At 43.6% G+C, this 23,493-nt stretch overlaps 1 protein-coding gene across 1 annotated transcript; it reads left to right on the forward strand.

Moving 5' to 3' along the window:
- Nucleotides 1-218: 218 nt before the first annotated feature.
- Nucleotides 219-18,867, forward strand: TSPAN16 (tetraspanin 16). Its single transcript, XM_066590071.1, has 8 exons — nt 219-365; nt 5,537-5,601; nt 9,574-9,780; nt 9,899-9,973; nt 10,552-10,659; nt 14,912-15,046; nt 17,018-17,101; nt 18,427-18,867. Exons 2-8 carry the CDS (start codon nt 5,545-5,547, stop codon nt 18,478-18,480), a joined length of 720 nt encoding a protein of 239 aa, XP_066446168.1. The 5' UTR covers nt 219-365; nt 5,537-5,544; the 3' UTR covers nt 18,481-18,867.
- The last annotated feature ends 4,626 nt before the right edge of the window (nt 18,868-23,493 follow it).

Genomic DNA, 23,493 nt, shown 5'->3' on the forward strand with positions numbered 1-23,493 from the left:
TTCAAATAGTGCTCTTCTGTCTGCACCCAGATGATGTGGGGCGCTGGTTCCCAACTCCGGTCCTCGGGGCCCCCAACAGGTCAGGCTTTCAGGATATCCAACACCTGAGGCGCTGACAAAAACTCTATCACCTGTGAGGAAATCCTGAAAACCTGACCGTTGGGAAGCACTGATAGGGTTCTGCTTTAGTCCCTGATGCTCTTCCTGTAGGCAGGCACTGCTAGGAATACATGAGCGCACACTGTGTCCCTCCCAGGTGAGCAGCTCAGGTGTTCAGCCAGCGGCAGTCTCCAGGAGGAATCCAAGCAGGTCACAATCACCTGAGAGGCGCAGCAAGAAGCAGGACTCAAGGAATATCCCATCAGGTGAGCACCGCCATCTGTCCCTATCTAGAGCTGAGGGACCCATATCCTTATGCCACCCCTATAATTGCTGCCGCATGCCACCCCACTTTTTGCTCTCTACCCTCCTCCAAGGGTGGCATTACCTTGTATTTGTGTGCCAATATTGATACAGAGCTCATACAAAGAGATCTCGGATGACGTGGGATCCTCTCCTTACAGACCCCTGCATGGACTGCTGCTACGTTATACACATGCCTATTCGTATCATTGGGGGTGCGTTCACATGTTGCAGACTTTAACCCCTTCTGCTGTAATTCAAGGGTGAAATCTGCTGTAGATCTGTACCAAAATCTGCAATAAAATCCTCAGTGACATGTGAACACACCCAAAAGGGGTTCTCAAAGATGATACCAATGGGTGCAGCGAGGCATCAGTTGTACAGATGAGATCCCTATACGATGGACTGACCGGTTTGCTCCATGTAGCTGGGCTGTGTTAATGTGGTCCACAAATCCTGTCCATGCACGGCATTGTACGTTTATGCCCCCAACTTATAACTGGTGGGTCCAGCAGGAGGGGTGATCAGGGCAGCATTGCCTGAAATGAGTGGCTATTACCGTGTTTCCCCGAAAATAAGACAGTGTCTTACATTAATTTTTGTTCAAAAAGGTTTAACTTTTTTACATGTATAGCTGCCTGGACACTATTTAAATTAACTGTTAGCAGGTCTTAATTTTGGAGTAGGGCTTATATTTCAGGCATCCTCAAAGTCTGAAAAATTATTTTGCATCCTCAAATTCTGGAAAATCATGCTGTCTTATTTTCAGGGGATGTCTTATTTTCAGGGAAACAGGGTAGATAAATAGATGGTATAAAATAGAGGAATGCATTATATATGGAGTGCAATGTGTGGCAGAAGGGTTGGTTAGAGGAGTGCAGGGTACAAATGGAGTAAGGTCAGTGCAATATATTTTAGAGCAGTATAAAACATATATTGGATGGGGCTTTGGAGAAGAGTATGTAATAAATGTGGAGTGAAATGAGTGGATGGATAGAGGAATATAGAATATAAATGGAGTGTGTATGGAGTGGGGTTGGTTAGAGTAGTGTATAGTATATACTGAGTGGAGACGGTTCCAGGGAGAATCCTACAGTATAAACGGAGTGGATGGGGATGGTTAGCGAGGGTAATGGATGGTTAGAGGAGTATATACTGTGGTACAAAGTGAGTGAAATAAGTTGGGTTCATTACAGGATTATATAAGACAGGGTTAGTAAAATCAAACTTCTCCAACTCGGTGGCCTCTGGAGGGCGTTCTTCAAAAGAGACGAAATTTGGACAACTTCAAACGATGGGCTCATCGTTAATATAGCTGACCTGGTCTACAGTGACAGACCTGACTCAGTGTCAGATCTGAAGGACCGCACTCGGCAGCATGTTGTAGGGATTAAGCTGGATTCACACAACTGTATTAGTGTGCGCAATGCACAGTAAATAGAGTGCACTGATCTCAATGGGTTCACATAAGCGCATTTGGGTTGCATTTTATTGCGCATCTGCACACTAAAAGTCTCCATAGAAGTCAATGGGAATGCGCAACTGCACCCAAAATATGCTAGGAGATGCGTGAAACACTGTGGAATCGTACAGTAAAAAGACCTCTTGACCTCCTTACACTAATTACGGCTGGGAGCATTGGTGCCTTTTTTTTCCCCTTTGCGTGTTCTAAAAGTACAGTAAATTACGCCAATGCACACGCAAAAAAGCAACATTTGTTCTTCAAAAACATTATTCTCGTGCGCGCTCAAATATGCATACACTCCTGTAAATCCGGCCTAAAGCTGACTCTACGCATTCAGTGATGGAAAATGTGGTTTTGCAAATAGAGAGCATTGTTGAAAACCACAGGGGACATATTGAACATTTGTAGCGAGATTTGCATAGCTACAGCGCCACCTATTGGCGACTTTTTTGCTAAACGTATTTTATCATAAATGGCGAGCACATTGTCTGAAGTGTCCATTTTCTGAATTTTGTCCCATTTGGAGCAGTAGAACTCCCTCCAGAGGCTTCTGGGTTGAGGAAGTTTAATTTCGCTAACCCTGAGTGAAATGCATTGGAAGGTGTTTGAGAAACAAATCTATAGAATAAATGGGGCAGAATAATTAATGAATTGACCATATAGAACAGATGGAGTAAAAAGAGCGTAGTGTTAAGGATCGTACAGACACAAATATTCTTTCTTTCTGCCCTGATGACCATCACTACAATATTTTACACTTGTAGAACCCAACACGTTTCTGTTTGGAAAGACTTCATACAACGTGGAAGAATCCCGTATTTAGCCGTCTGTTAGGGGATGTTGGGAGTTGTAGTTTTGCCACAGGTTAAAGACCGATGAGGTGGAGGATATAAAATGCAAATACAGTTATAGGATTTGAATGAAACGCGTTGGTATTAAGTGTCTGCTATCCCTGTCGTCTCCTGAGATTAGGGCAGGGATTAGACCTTGTTAGAACAGAAAGGACAATAAGAGTATAAGGAGGAAGGAAAGATTCGGGGATATTCCAAGACCTATTTACACAAAAACTGGAAGATCGAGAAACGTGTTGTCATATTGCACATCCGCGTTGTCTATAAATACTCCGTTCTCCTCTGCCAGAGCTGATCACGGTCTGCTTCTACTGTAGAGGTCGTGTTTCAGGCTCCCCGTTTTGCATATATGTATTTGCCTTTACAAAACTACCAGGCAGAAAAATTTCCATATTCTTCATTTTTCGCAATTTCGAATTTTTAAACCAAGTTTAAATAAAATACTTTCACGATGCCCTTTCTGATCCCGAATAGTCGAGTCTGTGGTACGTGGCATCACGTGGTAACCTGGCACAGTCCAGTGGTCACATATTTACCAGGCTCCTATATTGGTTACATATTCAGAGTTTGTGCCGTCAATGATTTAGAGGTGCCGATCAATCATAAACTGCACGTTGAGGGGACTTTTAGTCGAGATCAGCCTAAAATAGTGTTTACAGCTCTAGCTGAACTGAAAACCCGCACAGTACCCCCATCACAGTGCCAGCCATAACGATACAGAGCTGGCGAGTGATGGTGCCCCAATAACAGCCACATTTCTCCCTCTTCATGAAGCTCCTAACACCTGATACAGTGCTCCTAGTATGCCATGGTGCCCGCAGTAACAGTCAAAGTGCCCTCAGCGCTTGCCACGTAGCTCGTAGCACCAGCCACAGTGCCTCCAGTAATGGCCCAGTATCTCTGTAGCATATTTAATGTTACTGTCGCCTTAACAAAATTGCAGTTCGGCTGGGGATGTTAGCGGGGAGTCCTGTAGGTCTAGAGGGGCGGAGCTAGAGATATAAAGGCGGGATCAGTGCGCATGCGCAGATGTTACAGTTGCTAAGAGCAGTTGAGCAACGGCTGTTGAGTGAGCTCCAAGGAGAAAGGCCAAGCTCGCACGAGACTTGCCAAGTGAGGACCTGCATACGCACGTGACCCGGCCCCAAGGTGGTTCGAAGTCAAAGGACTTTGTGGGCTACTCCTTGAAGCCGTACACCGCCTCTACGGATAGAGTTAGGAGACTGTGTACCTGATCGGACCAAGAGGTAGAGCCGAACCACCTGTTGTCTTGTTACAGTTCCAAACCTCATTCCCGCCTCCTGCATGTTCATTATTCCTCCCAGTTGCTCCTACTTCCACACTTGGCACTGACCCAAAGCCAATGTGTCTTCTGCAAATCCACAATATCACACAATTACCAATGCGCACTGCGAGTGTTACACCCCAGCAATAGATGCAATGCCCCCAGAACCAGCACCGTACCCCAATAACAACCACAACGCCCTCAGAAACTGCCACAATTGCCCAACCAAGGTCCTTTTACACTGGTCGATTCGGACCTGAATTCTCCTTTGCCCGACAATCAGGCCATGTAAAGGGACCAATGATCGGCCGACGAATGAATAAACGCTTGTTCTGTTTTCAGCGAGCATGAAAGTGCTCATTATTGGCGGTACATCTTCCCGTGTGACTATGGAGATGTACAGCCGGCCTACGGGGATGAAAGATCATAGTAGCCATCATCTGTCTCAATTAGCCAAATCTCGGCCCCTGTAAAAGTAACAAGCTCTGAGGGACATGGCAGTGATGCTCGTTATGTTGGAACGAGAATTCGACTCGTGTAAATGGCATTTTACAGCTAAGAAGAGCCATAGAGCCTCCAGTAGGTTCATGGTGCCCAATAACTGCCACTCTGCCAGCGTCACCCACCCTCCACAGAGGACCATGTACAAACATGAAGCTATATATTGTGAAGGCCATAGAACACATCATAGTGCCATATATACTATTTTAACCCTAGTTTAGCACCTTTTCGTATCCTTGGGCCCAGTGACAACTTTCACTGCTGGCAGCGACTTTTGTGTTTTTTGGCCCCCAGTTTATTGTTACTCCCAGGATAAATGTGATGCTATAAACTACTCTCTGTATATAACAGAACTGAATGCAGCAGAGCTAACAGTGCGCTGTTGTCTAGAAGACCGGTAAATACACCCATTGTATGTAGGAATGTAATGTAGGCAAGCAGCTGCTATGGAAACGGGGATACTAGTAACATAGAAAAAAAGCGCCACTTGTGTCTACAGGCCGCGTTCAGTATTGCAGCATAAGGTGCATTCACATGGACGACTTCCACGTGCAATTTATCTTGCAGCATGTCCTGTTTTTAGGTGATTCTGTTCAAGATTCGCACCTTCTTTATGGGGGACAGGGGTGATCACATCGCACTTGCGTGTGGGTGCGATTAATTAATTTTTTTTATCTAATAAAACATGCAATGTGTTTCTCTCACAAATCGCATCACACTTGCATAGATAATCGCAGGTTTATGAGTGTGACATCAGTTCGAGTTTCTTGGACCAGTATAACAAAAGCCCGTGTGAATGCACCCTTAGTCACATTCAAGTGAATGGAGCCGAGCTGCAGTACCACACACCGCCCATGGACAGGAGTGGCGCTGTTCTTAGAGGAAAAAAAGAAAACTTAATGTCACATTCGTAGGAATCGAGAAAGCGGAGATATGAGGAATGTTTGCTTTCTCAGTACCTCAGCCCAAACAGTCACTAACACTCTGTCCATATCCGTCTTTAATTTACTTTTTATAATTTTTTTATTTTAGGCCTCAAGATGAGTTGCTTTTCATTCTTAAAAACCATAATGTTCGTATTCAACGCCATTATCTTTGTAAGTATACTGTAAATAAATATTGACCTTTTTTGTGTAGTATAAAAATAGATCCCTTGCTATTCTATCTGGAAACCATCAACAAGCAGGCTGGCTTTTATTTGTAATCTAATTAAGGCTTGTGTAAATACTGCGGACAGATCAGCTATTCATGTACATAGGTGTAACACGTGGGAGCTGCTGAAAGAAGCTTCTTCTGGAGTACCCGTGTATTACCTGGCTTATCTATTCATGACTGCCTGCCGCTTCAGCAGATCATTGGTGGGTCACCATGATGCAGTAGAGGGGTTGTACAGTACAGGCGGGTCAACCAACTAAAGGGGTTAGTGCAATCTAATTTTCCTCCATTGCGGAGTCAGGCCTGAACATCTGATGGCAAGGCCTCCATATGGCGGCTTCTGGGCAGTGGTGATGAGAGCCAAAAGCTGTGCAGGACAGCAGGTCGGCACAGCATGCAAATGGATCGTTGTTGGCCGTGTGGGCTTTCAAGAAAAGCATCTGTCACATGCAAAACCATATTTTGGCTGCACTATAGCCATGCCGCTCTATGTAACCCTACCCTAGGCCCAGGGCATAGCTGAGTCTTGGTGCAAAAGTTCACTTTTCGGCCCCTCTGCCCTACTTTTCTTCGCAGCTGTCGTGACTTTCAGCAGCATCGCTGGGCTCTCTATGAGCCTCATTGATGCAATACTAGTAGATGGGGCCATTGCCAGGGTCTTAAAGGGGTTGTACCAGAATCTCAAGTGATCACTTACTGAGACCCCTGCCAATCTGAAGTACAGGGGTCCCATCTCTCCCGTCCTCCTCACTGCATGGTTATTGCACCCCCCACAGTGAGAAGGAGACTGAATGAAGTGCTGGTCGCACACCTGCTCGGGTATTTCAGTTGGCCCCATTGAAATGAATGGAGCACTGACACAGCGTACTGATCAGAGTGACGGCACTGCAAGGGGAGCAGCGACCCCACCCTCCCCCAGTGACAGGAGAGTGGGACACAGGAGTTCCTGCTTGAGATCGGCGGGGGTCTTCATCGTGGGGGTTTCACCACCAGCAAGTTATCTTCTATCCTTTTGCATAGGGGATAACTTCAAATTCTGGTACAGGCCCCAAGACATCTGTTTTGTCCCCCCCACCCACCTCTCCATACAGTGGAGACAGCATATCTATAACACAACTTGTACCATATAGAAGTTACAGGTCCGACGTCTGTACCCGGCAAACCTCAGCAGGTCCCGGGGCCCAAGTTACTGTCTTTAATTTAACTATGCAAATCAGTCCATTCTCGCCTCCTCTGCCGCTCCCCGGCAGCTGTAATGGGTCGCTGTTGTCCCCACCGTCTGACTTTTGGGTTATGCGATCATAGAACAAACACATGATCGCTGTAGTCAATTTTCCCAGCCTTAGTGAGTCCAGGAATGTCCACACAATGCGGGAAGTCAGGGGTGGACAGCACGGCCATTACAACTGCCAGGGAGCAACAGAGGAGGGGAGTATAGATTGTTTACATACGAGGGGACGTTGTAGGCAATATTTTTCACAGGAAGCAAAAGAGCATTATTTCTAAAAGGAGGTATGAGTGTAAGGGTACAAAAGGAGCAGTATTACTGAGTGGAGGCAAAAAGGGGGCATAAAGAAGGCATTACTACTAAGCAGGTGATGCCACCCTTACTGTAGTGTCTGATACTGTCAATGTTTTTGTTTTTTAAAAAAAGTTCCTACTGCGTTCTTGTCCCCCTCTCCCTGTCCTAAGGTCACCCATTCTGTGATCAGTCTCTGTAGTGTCAGCGTATCTGGCAGTATAAAAATGGGAAGAAAAAAAAGTTTCTCCTGTGTTCCCATTCCATACTCGCCCATCCCGTCATTAGTCAGTGTAAAAGCAAAAAAACACAGAAAGCAAAGGTTCCTGCTGCGTTTTACTGTGGGATGGTCACTATAAGCAGTACTTACTGTGTGGGGCCTACAGGGGGCACAGAAATGGGGACAGTACTACTGTGTGGAATATCACAGGCAGCATTATTACTATATTGGGTACTATAGAAGTAGGGATTGCGTAAAGGTGTAGATAACGTAAGGAGGATGATGAAAAAGCAAGGAGCCAAAGATGTCTGTATTTCAAATTCCATAGAGACCAGGTGTGGCTGGGAGAAGTTGTCGTGGCAGTCTGGGCGGACACACAACAAAAAGGGGAACTGAATGACTCCAGTCATAGAGGAAGTCGCCTGTGATCACTGGATATAACTGTACTGTAATCATTTTTTATGGCCTGCAGAGCACCTGTGTAGAGTTAGTATCACTGTATTCGCTGTTGCAGATTTACTGTGGCATGTGTCATGACATGCTGTAAAGGAGCCCACTGAGACTGTCGCCCAAGGACCCACATAAATGTAGAGTTGGCCCTGAGTAGTCAGACTGCTCACACAGGGATAGTGGTTACAGTGCAGTTATTTGCAATGATACTGATTACAGTGCAGTTACTTCCTGTGATCACAGGTGATATCTATTCTGATTATTGTCGCTCAATTTCATTGTTCTTTTATGGGCCCAGACCACCATGAAGACTTTTTTTCTAGGTACAACCCATTTCTGCGTAAGGGACTTCAGGCTGTGGGTTCTGGGCTTTCCCAGTTTTCTGAGTCAATGTCAGCTTGATGGACATAGGGCACAGGAGTAGCTGTTGCTGAACAAACAACGCTTTAACAACTGTCAAACAGGAAACCGGTAACATGTGACTCGGTAATCTGGGGTATCTCAGTCTGTCAATGAAGTTCAAGAGTCCTTATGAATGGTAGTTAATCAGAGTCCTGGCCCAGTTAGCTGAGAGTACCAATAAGTGATACTGAGTTCACTGCCCATCAAAGCGGGATACCTGCAGCTGCTCTGTGCCCAGCTGACTGGGGATCACTTTTTCTCCAGCCCACCAGTACGGGTTCAGCATAATTGGAGGGGAGGGAACAGAGGAACCACTTTGCACTTACTTCACTACTCGGCACTCCTTTCCCTGTTCACCTGATGAAAAGGGGACAAATAAAGACAATTGCCACCACCCTGTAGCACAAACCAGGAGAGACTACCTTCTTATGCTCTCCACAGCTTAACCTCTCTCTTAATGGCTGTATGTGTTTCTCCTGGCGGGAACCATCCTTAGGACTGTATCTGACACTGCAGAACACCAGGAGAGACTCCTGCCTCAACCTCCATCCTGTACCGAGCACCTCTCTCAACTACTTCCTGTCTCTTCCTCCTGTTCAGCTCTGTACCTCCATTTCTGCCCCTCTTAAGGGAGACAGTTCTATTACACAGTAAAAACTTCACATAAACAAATTGTCGCAGTAACTGTATCCCCTTTATATCTGCACACTCTCCCCATTCTGCAGCTAACCCCATTGCATAAAGAAATCAGCCCATGGTTCATATCAAATCAATCGGAATTCCACCCCCCCCCCCCCCTTCATCCTCTCTCCTGTTAGCGCTAGGGGCACATGCCCCACCAACTCCCTCTTTCCCAGCCTTATATACAGATTAATGGCCACCTTCAGGTACCCACCAAATTAATGGAAGAGGATACAAAATAGAAGGTGATGAACATAATAGGAAGCTCACAGTTCTGTTCGCCTGTATGGGGCCAATATATTTCTGACACAGGAGGACTCCAATATACCGAACAGAGATATATATGTATCTAATAATATATATATATCTATAATAGGAATAACTGATCTGTCATCAGCAGCTTGTTGATGGTCTCCACTCAGCAATAGAAGATTATTTTTTATTTCTACACTGAAGTAATATTCTATAATGTCTCACAGCAATGGGTTTATTTCAGAAGTAAACCCCAACGAAAAATATCTGAAGGAAGCAAGAAAGGAGTGAAAATACTCCAGACATCTGTTGGGTTTCAGATTCAGGAATTCACAAATACTTGGTTGCATGGTTTTCTATGGCTTTATGTATTTTGCTCTCTCCCTGCAGCTGGGGGGCATCACTGTCCTGGGAATCGGAATCTGGGTGAAGGTAGATGGAGGGTCTTTCCTGAAGATCATTGGCTCAGCCTCACCACAGCTCATGCAAGTGGTAAATGTGGGCTATCTGTGCATGGCGGTCGGAGGATTTCTAATACTTATGGGGTTCCTTGGCTGTTGTGGAGCCATAAAAGAAAGCCGATGCATGCTGATGCTGGTACGTCCATACCTCCCCTATACCTCTTCCTATTACTCTATATGTCCTCTCCCTATATCTCCTCATATATATTACACCATAGCCTCTTATATGTGATATTATTCTTCTTTTCTTTTAGTTCTTCAGCATCATCCTCATTATTTTCATCGCGGAAATTGCAGGCGCTGTAGTAGTTCTGGCGTTCTCCTCTCTGGTAAGAGCCGGGTTCGAACTTCTGTGCTGCAGAGCTTGCACTCTTATATACAGAAAATATAGATAATAGCCAGAGAATTAAAGGAGATTGCATGATTATTTCAGTAGAGCAGTGGGGAATAAGCAGCTGCTATACCGCATATCTCCTGCGGGGGGAAAGGATTGCCATATTGAAATCCATTCTACACAGAGCATGGGAGAACGGGGAGATCCCCAAGACTGCCGTCCAAGAGTGACCAAATTGTATATTGTATTACCAACTTGGGATGTCTGCCCAGCCATTTTAGCCTCAATTAGTCAATCATGTGATTGCTCTCAGCCAATAACTTGTGCACCACCCTACTGAGAGCCATAAGGACTTCTTATACAGTTGTCTCTAAACGGGTCCTTAAAGAACTGTAAAAGACACAAATTTTTAAAAATTAAATACTATCGTCACATCGGGGTGACAGGTTCTGATTGTTAGAGGAAACCCCTCTAAGGGATGTTCAGAGGCGTCCTCTAGCAGACCTCTTAGAGAAGAAGGCAGCAGTGTAAGCACTGAGGATGAAGTGTCACCAGTGCGGTTTTCTTTCTCAGTCCCAGATCTTCATTGACTACATTGGTACTGTGGCAGTGAAATATCTCCGTGAAGATTATGGAAGTGACAACGAGCTGACGACCGTGTGGAATACAACCATGAAAGAGGTAAGGAGGGCCGTGGCAGGAGCGGCTGCTAGACATTTCTTAAAACTGGGCAAAGATTCAAATTTGTGCCTCCTCTTCCCCAAAAAAGAACCGATCCATGCTCAAGTGTTACTTCTCTATCAGTTTGTGTCTGCTTTGTACAAAATTGTATCCAGGATGTCCTGTAAAAAAAAAAAAAAAAAAAAAAAAAGAGCCCCCACACAGCTATGGCAATGGAAAAATAAACGTTATGGCTGTCAGAAGATGGCGGCGAAAAAACAATTTGTTTTTCTAAATATATTTTATTTTTAAAAGTAGTAAAGCAAAAAATATATAAACTCTGTTCGGTCATAATCTTATATACTCACAGAATAAAGTTGTCATTTTTTCCGCAGTGTGTTCGCCTTAAAAACAATTCCCCTCCCTTACCCCTAAAGATGATAGGATTTCCAACCACTCCACTTTTTAAGTTGTGTTTTTTCTTTTTTGTTTTTTTTTTGTTACTTTTTTGTACATTATATGGTACATTAAATAGCACCATTGAAAAATACAACTCGTCCCGCAAAAAACAAGCCCTCATACAGCGACGTCGATGGGTAAATAAGTTGGGAGGAAAAAACAAAAATGAGGAGAAGAAGAAAAAAAAAGGTCCGTGTCCTTAAGCAGTTAATGACTGTGAAGACGGCGGCAGCACTATCCCTCTAGGGCACATTATATCACTCTTGTATTCACTTGTCACACAGCACCGGTTTATTTTGTCTTCAGTGTCAGGAAGCTAGTAGATAATATTACCGAGGCTCACAGGAGTGCAAGCTGCGTGGTTACTCTCTTATCCTCTCCTACCTGTTAAGAGTGGCGCTGGGGAGGTTTCATTCTATCTTCCTTATTTGCATATTACGCATGCATGGTCATTTGAGTCTCCTCACCCACCGTCTAAGTGCTCTCCCTAAGGAGAAAAGATAGCATTTCTGACCCCCATCCCAGGCCTCTCACTAGCAAAGTTAGGCTCCTACTGTACACCAATGAAGCACAAATACCCTGAAACGGCTATCTGTGCATGGAGTCTAGCTTTGCTTTTAATTCCAAGTTATTGTTACAAGGCTTGTATAAAGAGTCTAACTTTGGCTTGAAGGAATGCTGCTTTCCAATAGGTGGCGCTACAAAGGTATTATTCCATCTCCCTTATTGACAGAACTGCTAAATAGATCAATTTACAACAGCCAGTAAGTAGCTCTGGCTGTTGCAACTTTCTGTGCCCCTTCCACTTAAACATGCTTTAGCCTTTCCCTACTCTTGCTATGCTCCTGCGGACGACCCCACTGTAGTCCTTATGTAGTATAGACAGAATTACTCAGAACATTGGAAGGACTGTCTGACCAACCAGGCAACAGGCTTTTATTTCCATACCAGAATGAAAGTATGGCCTGATATATTACATTACTCACATGACTTGTCATACCTTAGTGACTGTCCCAACCCCCTCCCCCCCCCCCCCCCCCATTACATTTCTGGACGTGCACCAGACTGTTGTCTCTTGAGGAGTGTAGAGTTATGTATGCCATGTGAACCGGATCTGCTCCCTGGTGGTTTATTAACGAGCCAATTTCCTGGTTCTGTAATAGTGCAACTGTTACAGACAGTGCTGTATGTGAAGGGGCAGTATTATAGTAGTTATATTCTTGTACATAGGGGGCAGTATTATAGTAGTTATATTCTTGTACATAGGGGCAGTATTATAGTAGTTATATTCTTGTACATAGGAGCAGTATTATAGTAGTTATATTCTTGTACATAGGGGGCAGTATTATAGTAGTTATATTCTTGTACATAGGGGGCAGTATTATAGTAGTTATATTCTTGTACATAGGGGGCAGTATTATAGTAGTTATATTCTTGTACATAGGGGGCAGTATTATAGTAGTTATATTCTTGTACATAGGGGGCAGTATTATAGTAGTTATATTCTTGTACATAGGAGCAGTATTATAGTAGTTATATTCTTGTACATAGGGGGCTGTATTATAGTAGTTATATTATTGTACATAGGGGGCAGTATTATAGTAGTTATATTCTTGTACATAGAGGGCTGTATTATAGTAGTTATATTCTTGTACATAGGGGGCTGTATTATAGTAGTTATATTCTTGTACATAGGGGGTGGTATTATAGTAGTTATATTCTTGTACATAGGGGGTGGTATTATAGTAGTTATATTCTTGTACATAGGGGGTGGTATTATAGTAGTTATATTCTTGTACATAGGGGGTGGTATTATAGTAGTTATATTCTTGTACATAGGGGGTGGTATTATAGTAGTTATATTCTTGTACATAGGGGGTGGTATTATAGTAGTTATATTCTTGTACATAGGGGGTGGTATTATAGTAGTTATATTCTTGTACATAGGGGCTGGTATTATAGTAGTTATATTCTTGTACATAGGGGGCAGTATTATAGTAGTTATATTCTTGTACATAGGGGGCAGTATTATAGTAGTTATATTCTTGTACATAGGGGGCAGTATTATAGTAGTTATATTCTTGTACATAGGGGCTGGTATTATAGTAGTTATATTCTTGTACATAGGGGGCAGTATTATAGTAGTTATATTCTTGTACATAGGGGGCAGTATTATAATGGTTATATTCTTGTACATAGGGGGCAGTGTTAGGGTGGTTATATTCTTGTACATAGGGGGCAGTGTTAGGGTAGTTATATTCTTGTACATAGGGGGCAGTGTTAGGGTAGTTATATTCTTGTACATAGGGGGCAGTGTTAGGGTAGTTATATTCTTGTACATAGGGGGCAGTGTTAGGGTAGTTATATTCTTGTACATAGGGGGCAGTGTTAGGGTAGTTATATTCTTGTACATAGGGGGCAGTGTTAGGGTAGTTATATTCTTGTACATAGGGGGCAGTGTTAGGGTAGTTATATTCTTGTACATAGGGGGCAGTGTTAGGGTAGTTATATTCTTGTACATAGGGGGCAGTGTTAGGGTAGTTATATTCTTGTACATAGGGGGCAGTGTTAGGGTAGTTATATTCTTGTACATAGGGGGCAGTGTTAGGGTAGTTATATTCTTGTACATAGGGGGCAGTGTTAGGGTAGTTATATTCTTGTACATAGGGGGCAGTGTTAGGGTAGTTATATTCTTGTACATAGGGGGCAGTGTTATAGTAGTTATATTCTTGTACATAGGGGGCAGTGTTATAGTAGTTATATTCTTGTACATAGGGGGCAGTGTTATAGTAGTTATATTCTTGTACATAGGGGGCAGTGTTATAGTAGTTATATTCTTGTACATAGGGGGCAGTGTTATAGTAGTTATATTCTTGTACATAGGGGGCAGTATTATAGTAGTTATATTCTTGTACATAGGGGGCAGTATTATAATGGTTATATTCTTGTACATAGGGGGCAGTATTATAATGGTTATATTCTTGTACATAGGGGGCAGTATTATAATGGTTATATTCTTGTACATAGGGGGCAGTATTATAATGGTTATATTCTTGTACATAGGGGGCAGTATTATACTAGTTATATTCTTGTACATAGGGGGCAGTGTTATAGTAGTTATATTCTGGTACATAGGAGGCAGTGTGAGGGCGCCCACCCACTGGCGTTTTTTTTTCCCTGCAAAATTCGCAGCATTTTTTTTCTGCAGGGGTCTATGGGACTTGTAATGTTAAAATCGCGATCGCGCTAAATCGCAATTTACCGTGATTCGCGGTAAATTGCGATTTTGCGCGTTCGCGATTTTAACATTACAAGTCCCATAGACCCTTGCAGAAAAAAAATGCTGCGAATTTCGCAGGGGAATAAAAACGCCAGTGGGTGGGCGCCCTTATAGTAGTTATATTCTTGTACATAGGGGGCAGTATTGTAGTGGTTAGAGTCTAGTGCATAAGAGAACCTTTGTGTCAAACCCCTTTACGCAGCTGTAATCTATTTTCTGAGCATAAAGAAAAAATCTCAGTTTTATAAACAAAACAGTCATTTCTTTAAAGAGCTCTTGGATGAACGTTGCTCTGATTGTTTGCTATGGGCAACAGTTGCTTTTAGACAGTTTTCATAAATCTGCCTCATAAATAAATATATATAGATTATATATGAGAAGGTCTCCTTATCGTCCGTAGCAACAGCTCGCTGTCCAGATTCCATTTTCCAGTACAGGTCCGTAAATGAAGTTGCCCTGTGGTGGTTCTGGGAATCACCTCTCTTGATTCATGAGCCCATTCAATATGTCTTTTTGTTTGTTTTTTTTCCTCAGTTCAAGTGCTGCGGATTTTATGGTTACAAAGATTTCAGCAACTCCACTTACTACCGAAATCACCAAGAATACCCTCCGGTGTGCTGCTCCTCCGTCAGCCCCTGCCAGCCTAACAACATCAGCTCTGAGGTGAAGGTACGAAGATCCAACAAGTTCAATTTATAATCCTACAGCGAGAGGGGGAAAAAACCCTAGTTGCCAATTTGCTTCCAGGGAGAAAAAAAAATCTCTTCCCAGTTCCATATATGACCTGTCGGTATGTGAAGTATACCGCTTTACTGGGTGTTTTAGAGTCTGCACTTGGTGGTCCAGTGGTTTAGTATGTATATTCGGTAATCCAGTGATTGTGTCTAAAACTGGTCACCAGATGTTAAGTAGCGACACTTAATGAGTCCTACTTCATGATCCACTGGTTTAGTAGCTCTATTTAGAGGTCTGGTGGTTCAGACGCTGTACTTGGTGATCCGGTGGATTAGTTGGCTATAATTGGTGATGCATTGATATAGTAACTATACATGGTGACCAAGTGCTTTATAGCCAACTAGCTGATATACCCAGCTTCGCCCGAGTTACTTTGGTACTGGTGTTTATCTGGTGTTCACACGGAAAATCTTATAAAGCCGTGGTTACTTTAGAGATACTGAGGAAAAAAATATGTTCACCGTTTTGCATGGTTCTTTGCGTTACCCAAGAAACACCACGTGGCGGTAACCATGCGACGTTTCCTTTTATATAAAATGACATCAGGAAGTGAGAGAATTAGATTCCGTACGTAAAATTTGGACGCTAATTCTTTTGCGCTTAGAATTGAATAATCAAGTTGGGATCCATTAGCTTTTCCTATTTTGGACATAATCTATGCTTGTGCCAAATGTCATGTTTCTATGACATCAGGAAGTGAAAGAATTGGATTACGTATGTAAAATTTGGACGCTAATTTTTTGGCGCTAGAATTGAATAATGGAGTTGGGACCAATTAGCTTTTCCTATTTATGACATAATCAATGCTCGTGCCAAATTCCATGTTTCTACGACATCGGGAAGTTGAAGAATTAGTGGTGAGTCAGTGACGGCTTTCGTCTATAGATAGATACTTGATGACCACTGATTTAAAGTCTATACCTGGTGTTCCACTAGTTTACAGACTGAAGCACCATCAACAAACTTCAAGTATTGGCTATAAAGCACTTTGTCACCATATATAGATACTAAATCAACTCGTCACCAATTACAGCTAACTAATCCAGCGGATCACCAAGTACGGAGTCTAAATCACTGGTCCACCAATTTATAGCTACTAAGCCACTGAATAAACAAGTATGGACTCTACTCTTTGTTCCAGTGGTTTAGTATCTCTATTTGGTGATCTGCTGGATCCATTGCTGTAATTATTCCAGTGATTTAGTAACTATACATGATGACCCAATGGTTTATAGCCTATACTTGATAATCAAGTGGCATAGGGTCTATATCAGGTGATCTTGTGATTTTAAGTCTATACCTGGTGTAGTGGATTGGAGTATATACCAGGTGATACACTAGTTTAGCGTCTATACCTGGTGATCAACTGGATTAGAGTTTCTACTAGATGATCAACTGGTTTGGGGTCAATAACAGCTGATCCTGCGGTTACGCTCATGGTATAGGCTGTATATACCATGTGATCTAGTCGATTAGATTCTGTACTTAGTTACCCAATGGTTTTTTTTTTTTTTGCATGTTTATCTGGTGATCTTGAAGTTTAGAGTCTTAACCTAGTGATCCAGTGGTTTAATAGTCATGTATGAAACCCATTATTTCACACTGACCTCCCTAGAGCCCGTGTGTAGTTGTTCTACTCAATGTGATTGGTTTCAGCACTCTGTACATATCTTCTATGAAGCTCTAGTGCGTCTTTTAGGAAACCTACTCTGTCATCCACAATATAGGGCCCAGATCATGAATTCCTGACTTAAAGGTCCATTGTATGCAGAGGCGGACCAGAGAGAACACTCTTATTGGGGGAATTGCCCTTTTGGGTTGGGGTTACGCGTTATTAAGTCAAGCATTTATTTTGAAGGCTTCTCCCTGATATTTTGTGACTGTCCATTTTGATCCATTTTTCAGGGCTGCTTTAAAGCTTTTGAACACTTTCTATCACAAAATGGAAAGATTGTAGGAGGGGTCGCCCTGGGAATCTGTGGTCTGGAGGTAAGTTACTGAACTCTTTTCTCTATAGCTACAGATTATTGTGTAGGTTCACCCCTGAACATTTTAGGCTGCTAAGTGCCAATCTTCCTGCACCTCCTGCTTATTCAGGATCTACTTAGAGCTTGTTTTAGATATTTGCATTCTGGGAAGTGTTGTCTTTACACCAGGCACTGCACAGTAACCCAATGTAGGAACACTAAGGGTACTTTGGCATGGGATGACTGTTGGGCGCAGAAGGGCCTGACAGTTATCCCAATGACTATCTCTGCTTTCACACAGGAGTGATAGTGATTCAGTGAATGGTGGTGAAGTGTGCCGCATGTCTCTTCCGGCCACCGGCTTCTACTCACTGTGAACAGGCAGTCATTCAAAGATGGACTGCCTGTTTACACTGAGCGACAAGTTTCAAGCAGATCACACAGTATAAAAAGATTATTACCACTATATAAAGGGTAGGTATTAGAGATGAGCGAACTTACTTGTTTAGGGCATTTTTGCACTCGAGCACCGCTTTTTCCGAGTAACCGACTACTCGGGTGAAAAGATTCGGGGGGCGCCGGGGGTGAGCGGGGGGTTGCAGAGGGGAGGGGGGGGGAGAGCTCCCCCCGAATCTTTTCGTCCGGGTAGTCAGTTACTCGGAAGAAGCGGTGCTCGAGTTTAAAAACGCCCTAAACGAGTAAGTTTGCTCATCTCTAGTAGGTATACTTTTTCAACCATTCTCGCATCATACAGTGACCCATAAAGTGTTAGGCAGTAAACACCCCCCCCCCCCCCCCCATCCCCACTGATCAGCCAGTTATTCCCTATCCTGTGGATAGGAAATAATCTGCCATCATGGTACAACCCTTTTTAAAAGTGTTTTCCGAGTTTATTCTATATAGTTTTGGGCCTCCCGTGACCAAAACTATATAAGTTGACATCAGAAGGCCTAATGACGTCCTGTAAACCAGGGACTTCTAATGTAGAAGCCCCCAGCAAGTTTATGTCCCTCTCAGGCCTTCTATTGGCTACGGTAGTCACGTAGGTAAACCACTTGTAAATAGAAGACCAGAGCAGCAGTGACTGGTGGCGGGGAGCATCGTGGCAGTGGAAGATGAGTACTGCTGTTTTGTTTTTTTTGGGGGGGGGGATTTTTTTTTCTGTACTCTTCACCCCTCACTGACCCAATTACCTTCAAAAACCATTTTAATCCAGACTATTTACAAAGTTGCTTCATTTTATATGCACTGGAACAATAAATGGGGATGTGGGGGATAAAGGCTTGAAAGGTCTAAACAACTGTTAACTTATAACCACATTCAAAACTTTCTGTCTCCACCTTCCAGCTTGCAGCCATGATTGTCGCCCTGGTGCTATTTTGCCAGATTGGTAATAGATAGACGTCTCGGGGCTCTTCCACTGGAACATTCAGGTTCTCTTGGCGGTGATGGGAGGACTACATGAGTGTTCGGCTGACTTGTCTGCAATACATGAAATCCTCTTCTCTCTACTTTTCCATGATACTCCGGTGGACTTGGCATGAACGGAACTTGCCACAACTCGGCAGCGTTGCCCGACGCTCGCTGCTCTGGTTTGGTAGACATGATGTTTAGTTACCATATACATAAATTCTATTTTCTTATTGTTCTGAGATGTTGCACATCCTTCATCCGCATCAGAGCTCCGGCAGCGTACTGTAGAATGTCAGTAGTATATATAAATATTGTACATAGAGGATGGGATGAAAATATGTAAATTCCTAATAATAAAACGGGTTTTAAATTGTTTACATCGAGTCAGTTTATTATTAGAGGTGTAGTGGCCCGAAATGCCTATATCTGGCCCCTCCATAACGGTCTTGTATTTATCTCTTATGTCATGTCTTCAGTGTGGATGCTCTGTGCAAATTGCCTTGTCGCCAGTTACGTGTATTGCACAGCTGCAGCATGCAAGAGGTTAATGTCTATGAATGTCTGGCAAAATGTAGCAAGTTATGTTGTCACGTGATTATGTGAGATATATATATTGGAGTGCAATAGGAGAGGGGAGTTCTTTTTTTTTTTTTTCTCTCCCAACGGTTGGGTGTGGAGTGAGAGCATCGGCCACATGGGGGTACCTTCAACCCTCATGTGGTGAAGAGTGGAAGAGGAAGAGAGGTGCCTTGAGAGAGGAAGGTGAGAAAAAGGTTCCATCGTGCAGTCTTGAAACCGTCAATAAATGAGTGTCAGTGGAGTGTTTTGTCCTCTTCTGGGCTGTAGGCCCGGTGTCATCCTGTGTATTTCATCCCTGACCTCCATATTTGTTCCTCTTGCACTGGTGTGTGAAACTCCCACTACAAGTTGTGAGTGTATCTCGCACGTCCCTCAGGGGTGGAGTTGGTAGTGCCACCGTGACCTCCCTAACAACTACCCCTGCCATCTCCTCAGTGGTGTGCCTTGCATCTCGGTCGCTGCAGAGGGATCAGCTGGATTTTCTGTCTTGCCCGAAAGTAGACCCCTCCACTTTTGTATTGAAATACATAGAGAATGCAGCGGTAAGGAATTTGTAAATGTGGATCAGGTAATATTTGTGTGCTGCTGTACAGGGGGCCCTTAGAATTAATTTTACCGGAGGGTCCCTGGCCACCGCAGACCAACACTGGAGTGCTGGGTAAGAACCAGCACTGCTCACTACATGTGAGTCGGACAACCCCCCCCCCCCCCCTCCAAATAAAAAAATTCAAATTAACAGGGGATGAATAATTGTTCATCCTCCATCTGGGCAAGTATAAAAGGCCAGGTCATAAGCGCCAATGTGGAAGAATGGACTGCACAAACGTCCCTTATATGTAGTCATGAGAAATGTTGCATCAACCCAACGCTGCGCAGGGAGGAGGTTATGTGTAAATCTGGGCCTGGATGCGATAAAAGAAATTCAGAGATGGAAGTTGGTTTCTAGAGAAAGGTCAATGAGGTCCCAGGGGGAATTGCCCTGGCAGGTTCCTCCGTGACACATTGTAAACACAGCTCGGTACATCAGCACCTTGTTGCTGATTGGCTCTTCTTTCCCCGGGGGGGTCTTAAGATGTAATTACCAAGAACTGTTTTGCAGGCAGCTGATTCTCTGGAGAGCAGAACATATCCAAGTAATGACTTATACACCTATGTATCTATGATAAGAACATGCCAACCATACCAGTAGCATCACATGGCAAAGACTAACATCACAACTTGCTAGGCCTGTTACCCTCCTGGGACCCCTAACCAGATCCTTCAAAAATATCCCTTTCAGCTCCCTCCAACTGCTAGCCAGCTTTCAATAAAATCCAAACACCCCCTCAACTTGAGATTGGCAGGTCAGAGAATTTACCCGTTTATTGATGATACAACCCCAGTTCCCAAACAGTTAGGACGCTGTGTAAATAAAAAAAAATAATGCAATGATTTGGAAATCTGCTATGAGTGTATTTTATTCACAGCAGAACACAGAACACATCGGAAGGGGAAAGGGAGAGATTTTTGTGTTTCATTTATAAAAAAAATAATTTAGAAATTGATTGCAGCAACGTCTCTCCCAAATATTGGGACAGAGTTAAAGGGGTTCTTTCGTCATAAAAAAAAATAAAAAATTGGTGCTTACCTATTCTCTCCCCCCTTCAGTCTTCTTATCGCATCTTTTCCCTGCCGATCTTCTCCTGGCTCCTGCAGTCCCCCAGGTCACTTCACCTCCAGCTGGCCGAGTCATCTTCTGTTGACGAAGTGGCCATTCTCTGCAGTCTTCTAACTGCAGGTCAATGTATGCTACATCACTAGTGACGTTGCGTTCACTCTCTTGCACCAGAGGCACCAGATGGTATGTCGGGCTAAGGGCTCCCACACACTTGCGTTTTTCAGGCGTTGTGTTGCGTTTTTAACATTAGAATGTCCCATTGACAATCGCGTTACCAAAAAACGCAGCGTTAAAAAAACGCAAGTATGTGGGAGCAGTCTCATTGCGAGAGTTCCTATACTAACGCCGCAAGACAGCGAGCATGCGCAGTCTCGACATTAGTCTGACCTAGCATATGGCGCTTCCTGCTAGGTAGGCAGTGAATGCTATGTCACTATGATGTAGCCTACATTGACCTGCCGGAAGAAAACTGCAGCTACATAACAGGAAGAAAAATCCGGTCGGCTTGCGGTAAGTAGACTGCCTGGGGAGGAATAGGTAAGTATAGTTTTGGAGGGCTTTTTGATGACAAAACCCCTTTAACAAAAGGCTAAAAAAGTAAGTGGTTCTTATGAAAGACAGCTGAAGGTTAATTTTCTACTAAATCACATGTAGAAAAAGAGCATATAAGGAAGATGAAACAATACCTCTGCAGCGCCACCTATTGGATGGCAGCATTCCTTCAAATCAATGCTTCACCCTTCATACATGTCTGTAGAGCAATGATTCGGAGTGAAATGCCAAGCCAGAATCCATACACAGACAGCTGTTTCTGGGTTTTTGCATGGATGGCCTTATAAGTCTCCTCCCCTTTTTGGTGCTTTCCCTAAGGAGATGTTAACCCTCCTGACTCCTGTTATAGCCATCTCACTAGCCAAGCCAGGATCCTACTGCACACTGATGAAGGGCAAAAACCCTGAAATGGCTGTCTGTGTGTGGATTCTAGTTTGGTTTCAATTCCCAATTGTTGCTCTACCGATCTGTATAAAGGGTCAAACATTGATTTGAAGAAATGCTGCCATCCAAAAGGTGGCGCTGCAGAGGTATTGTTCCATCTCCATTATTTGCATATTACCAGAGGAGCATGGATGGCCTTATAAGTATTCTCACTCGCCTTCTTAGTGCTCTCCTCAAGGAGAGATGTTACCCCTCCGGCAGTCCAGACCTTTCACCAATAGGAAACATTTGGTGCATTATGAAACCAGAAGACCCAGAACTGATGAGCCGCTAGAATCCTACATCAGACAAGAATGGGACAACATTCCTCTCCCAAAACTCCAGGAATTGGTCTCCTCACCTCCCAGATGTTTACAGACTGTTGTAAAAAGAGACGATGCTACACAATGGTAGGCTCGGCCCAGGGCCGGCTTTTGTGAGATGTGTTGCTGCCATCGGTTTCTAAATTAATGTTTTTAAATGAAATTGAAAAATGTCTCCTTTTCACCTTTTGATTTGTTTTATATGTTCTACTATGAATAAAATGAGATTTCTAAAACCTTGCATTCTTTTTTTTCTTTACATTTATTTCCCTTTTATACAGAGTCCCATCATTTTTGGAATTGGAGTTATATATCCACATCCAATCACTTCTCTTCTAAAGCAGCTACAACATACAAATCTGTATAGTAATATCTATCTAGCAGCAAAATAGCTCTTTGCAGCATTGCAGGAGGGTATATGTGTGCAGCTGCTTAAATAACCAAAGGGAACCAAATGGAGACAAATTAGCATAACAATGCATGTATTCATAGCTGGCATTGGACTGTGGGGTGAGCAGCTCCTTGGTCCCCTCCTAGTTGATGGCACCCTGAATGGTGACAGATATCTGAGCATTCTATATATGGTGCTAGATGAATGACTTGCCACTGGCACAACCTCAACGGGATTGGTACCACTATAATGGCACTCCACTTCACTCCAGGGAAGATGTGAGTCAGTGGCTGGCAGCAGTTTGAAACTCGCTGAATTGAACAACATGGCCCTGGTCCTTCCCCAGACTTGACCTCTCTGGATTTCTTCCTGTGTGGTCACCAGTATACTATGTTATATTATGTGATAAGATGAGCCAATAGGTGACAGGTAGCAGGTGACACATATACAGTATGTCCCCCTCCACCTAAGACCCCTTACCCCCTTAAGATCCAAGGTGTTTTGGTCCTAAAGGACCTGACACTTTTTAGGGATTTTACTCATGTGATGGATTCACTGCTTTATTATTAGCGATATCGCGATTTTTGTAGACCTCTTTTGCCAGGATTTTCGGGGGGAGCCTGAAAATATATGCCCTACCCTGAAAATAAGCCCTGCAGACTTCATACAATCAGAACAAATCGAACCAAAACAGCACACACATATATTCTTCATAAAATAAACCCGCTTTCTTCTGTCACACAACGGATATTAGATCGAAAATCTATGTAGCCTGACGTTTGAACGGTTGGGGCTTCACATTTATAGCTCTGATATTGGTTGCATGGGAGAAAGCCGCACAGTTCATATAATCAGAATAAGTCGAAGATCCAGATGAGAAAGGGATGATGATTACCTCCTTGGAGAGTAACGGCACAAATAGTTCTGCCTATTATGCTGTGAATATATAGCGGGTCTGCTGCCGACTAAAGATGAGGGAGCATACTCGCTAAGGCAAACTACTGGAGCGGTGAGTTGCGGGAGTGAGCAGGGAGGAGCGGGGGGGGGGAGAGTGAGAGAGAGATCTCCCCTCCGTT

This window comes from Eleutherodactylus coqui, chromosome 2 (assembly GCF_035609145.1).
Source record: "Eleutherodactylus coqui strain aEleCoq1 chromosome 2, aEleCoq1.hap1, whole genome shotgun sequence".
NCBI classification, from domain to species: domain Eukaryota; kingdom Metazoa; phylum Chordata; class Amphibia; order Anura; family Eleutherodactylidae; genus Eleutherodactylus; species Eleutherodactylus coqui.

Bases quoted from the DNA above. Each gene is read 5' to 3' on its own strand.
- TSPAN16 (XM_066590071.1), top strand. From the start codon at position 5,545: ATGAGTTGCTTTTCATTCTTAAAAACCATAATGTTCGTATTCAACGCC. The intron at 10,660-14,911 runs GTAAGGAGGGCC...TTTTTTCCTCAG, and splicing joins GGAATACAACCATGAAAGAG to TTCAAGTGCTGCGGATTTTA. The intron at 15,047-17,017 runs GTACGAAGATCC...TCCATTTTTCAG, and splicing joins ACATCAGCTCTGAGGTGAAG to GGCTGCTTTAAAGCTTTTGA.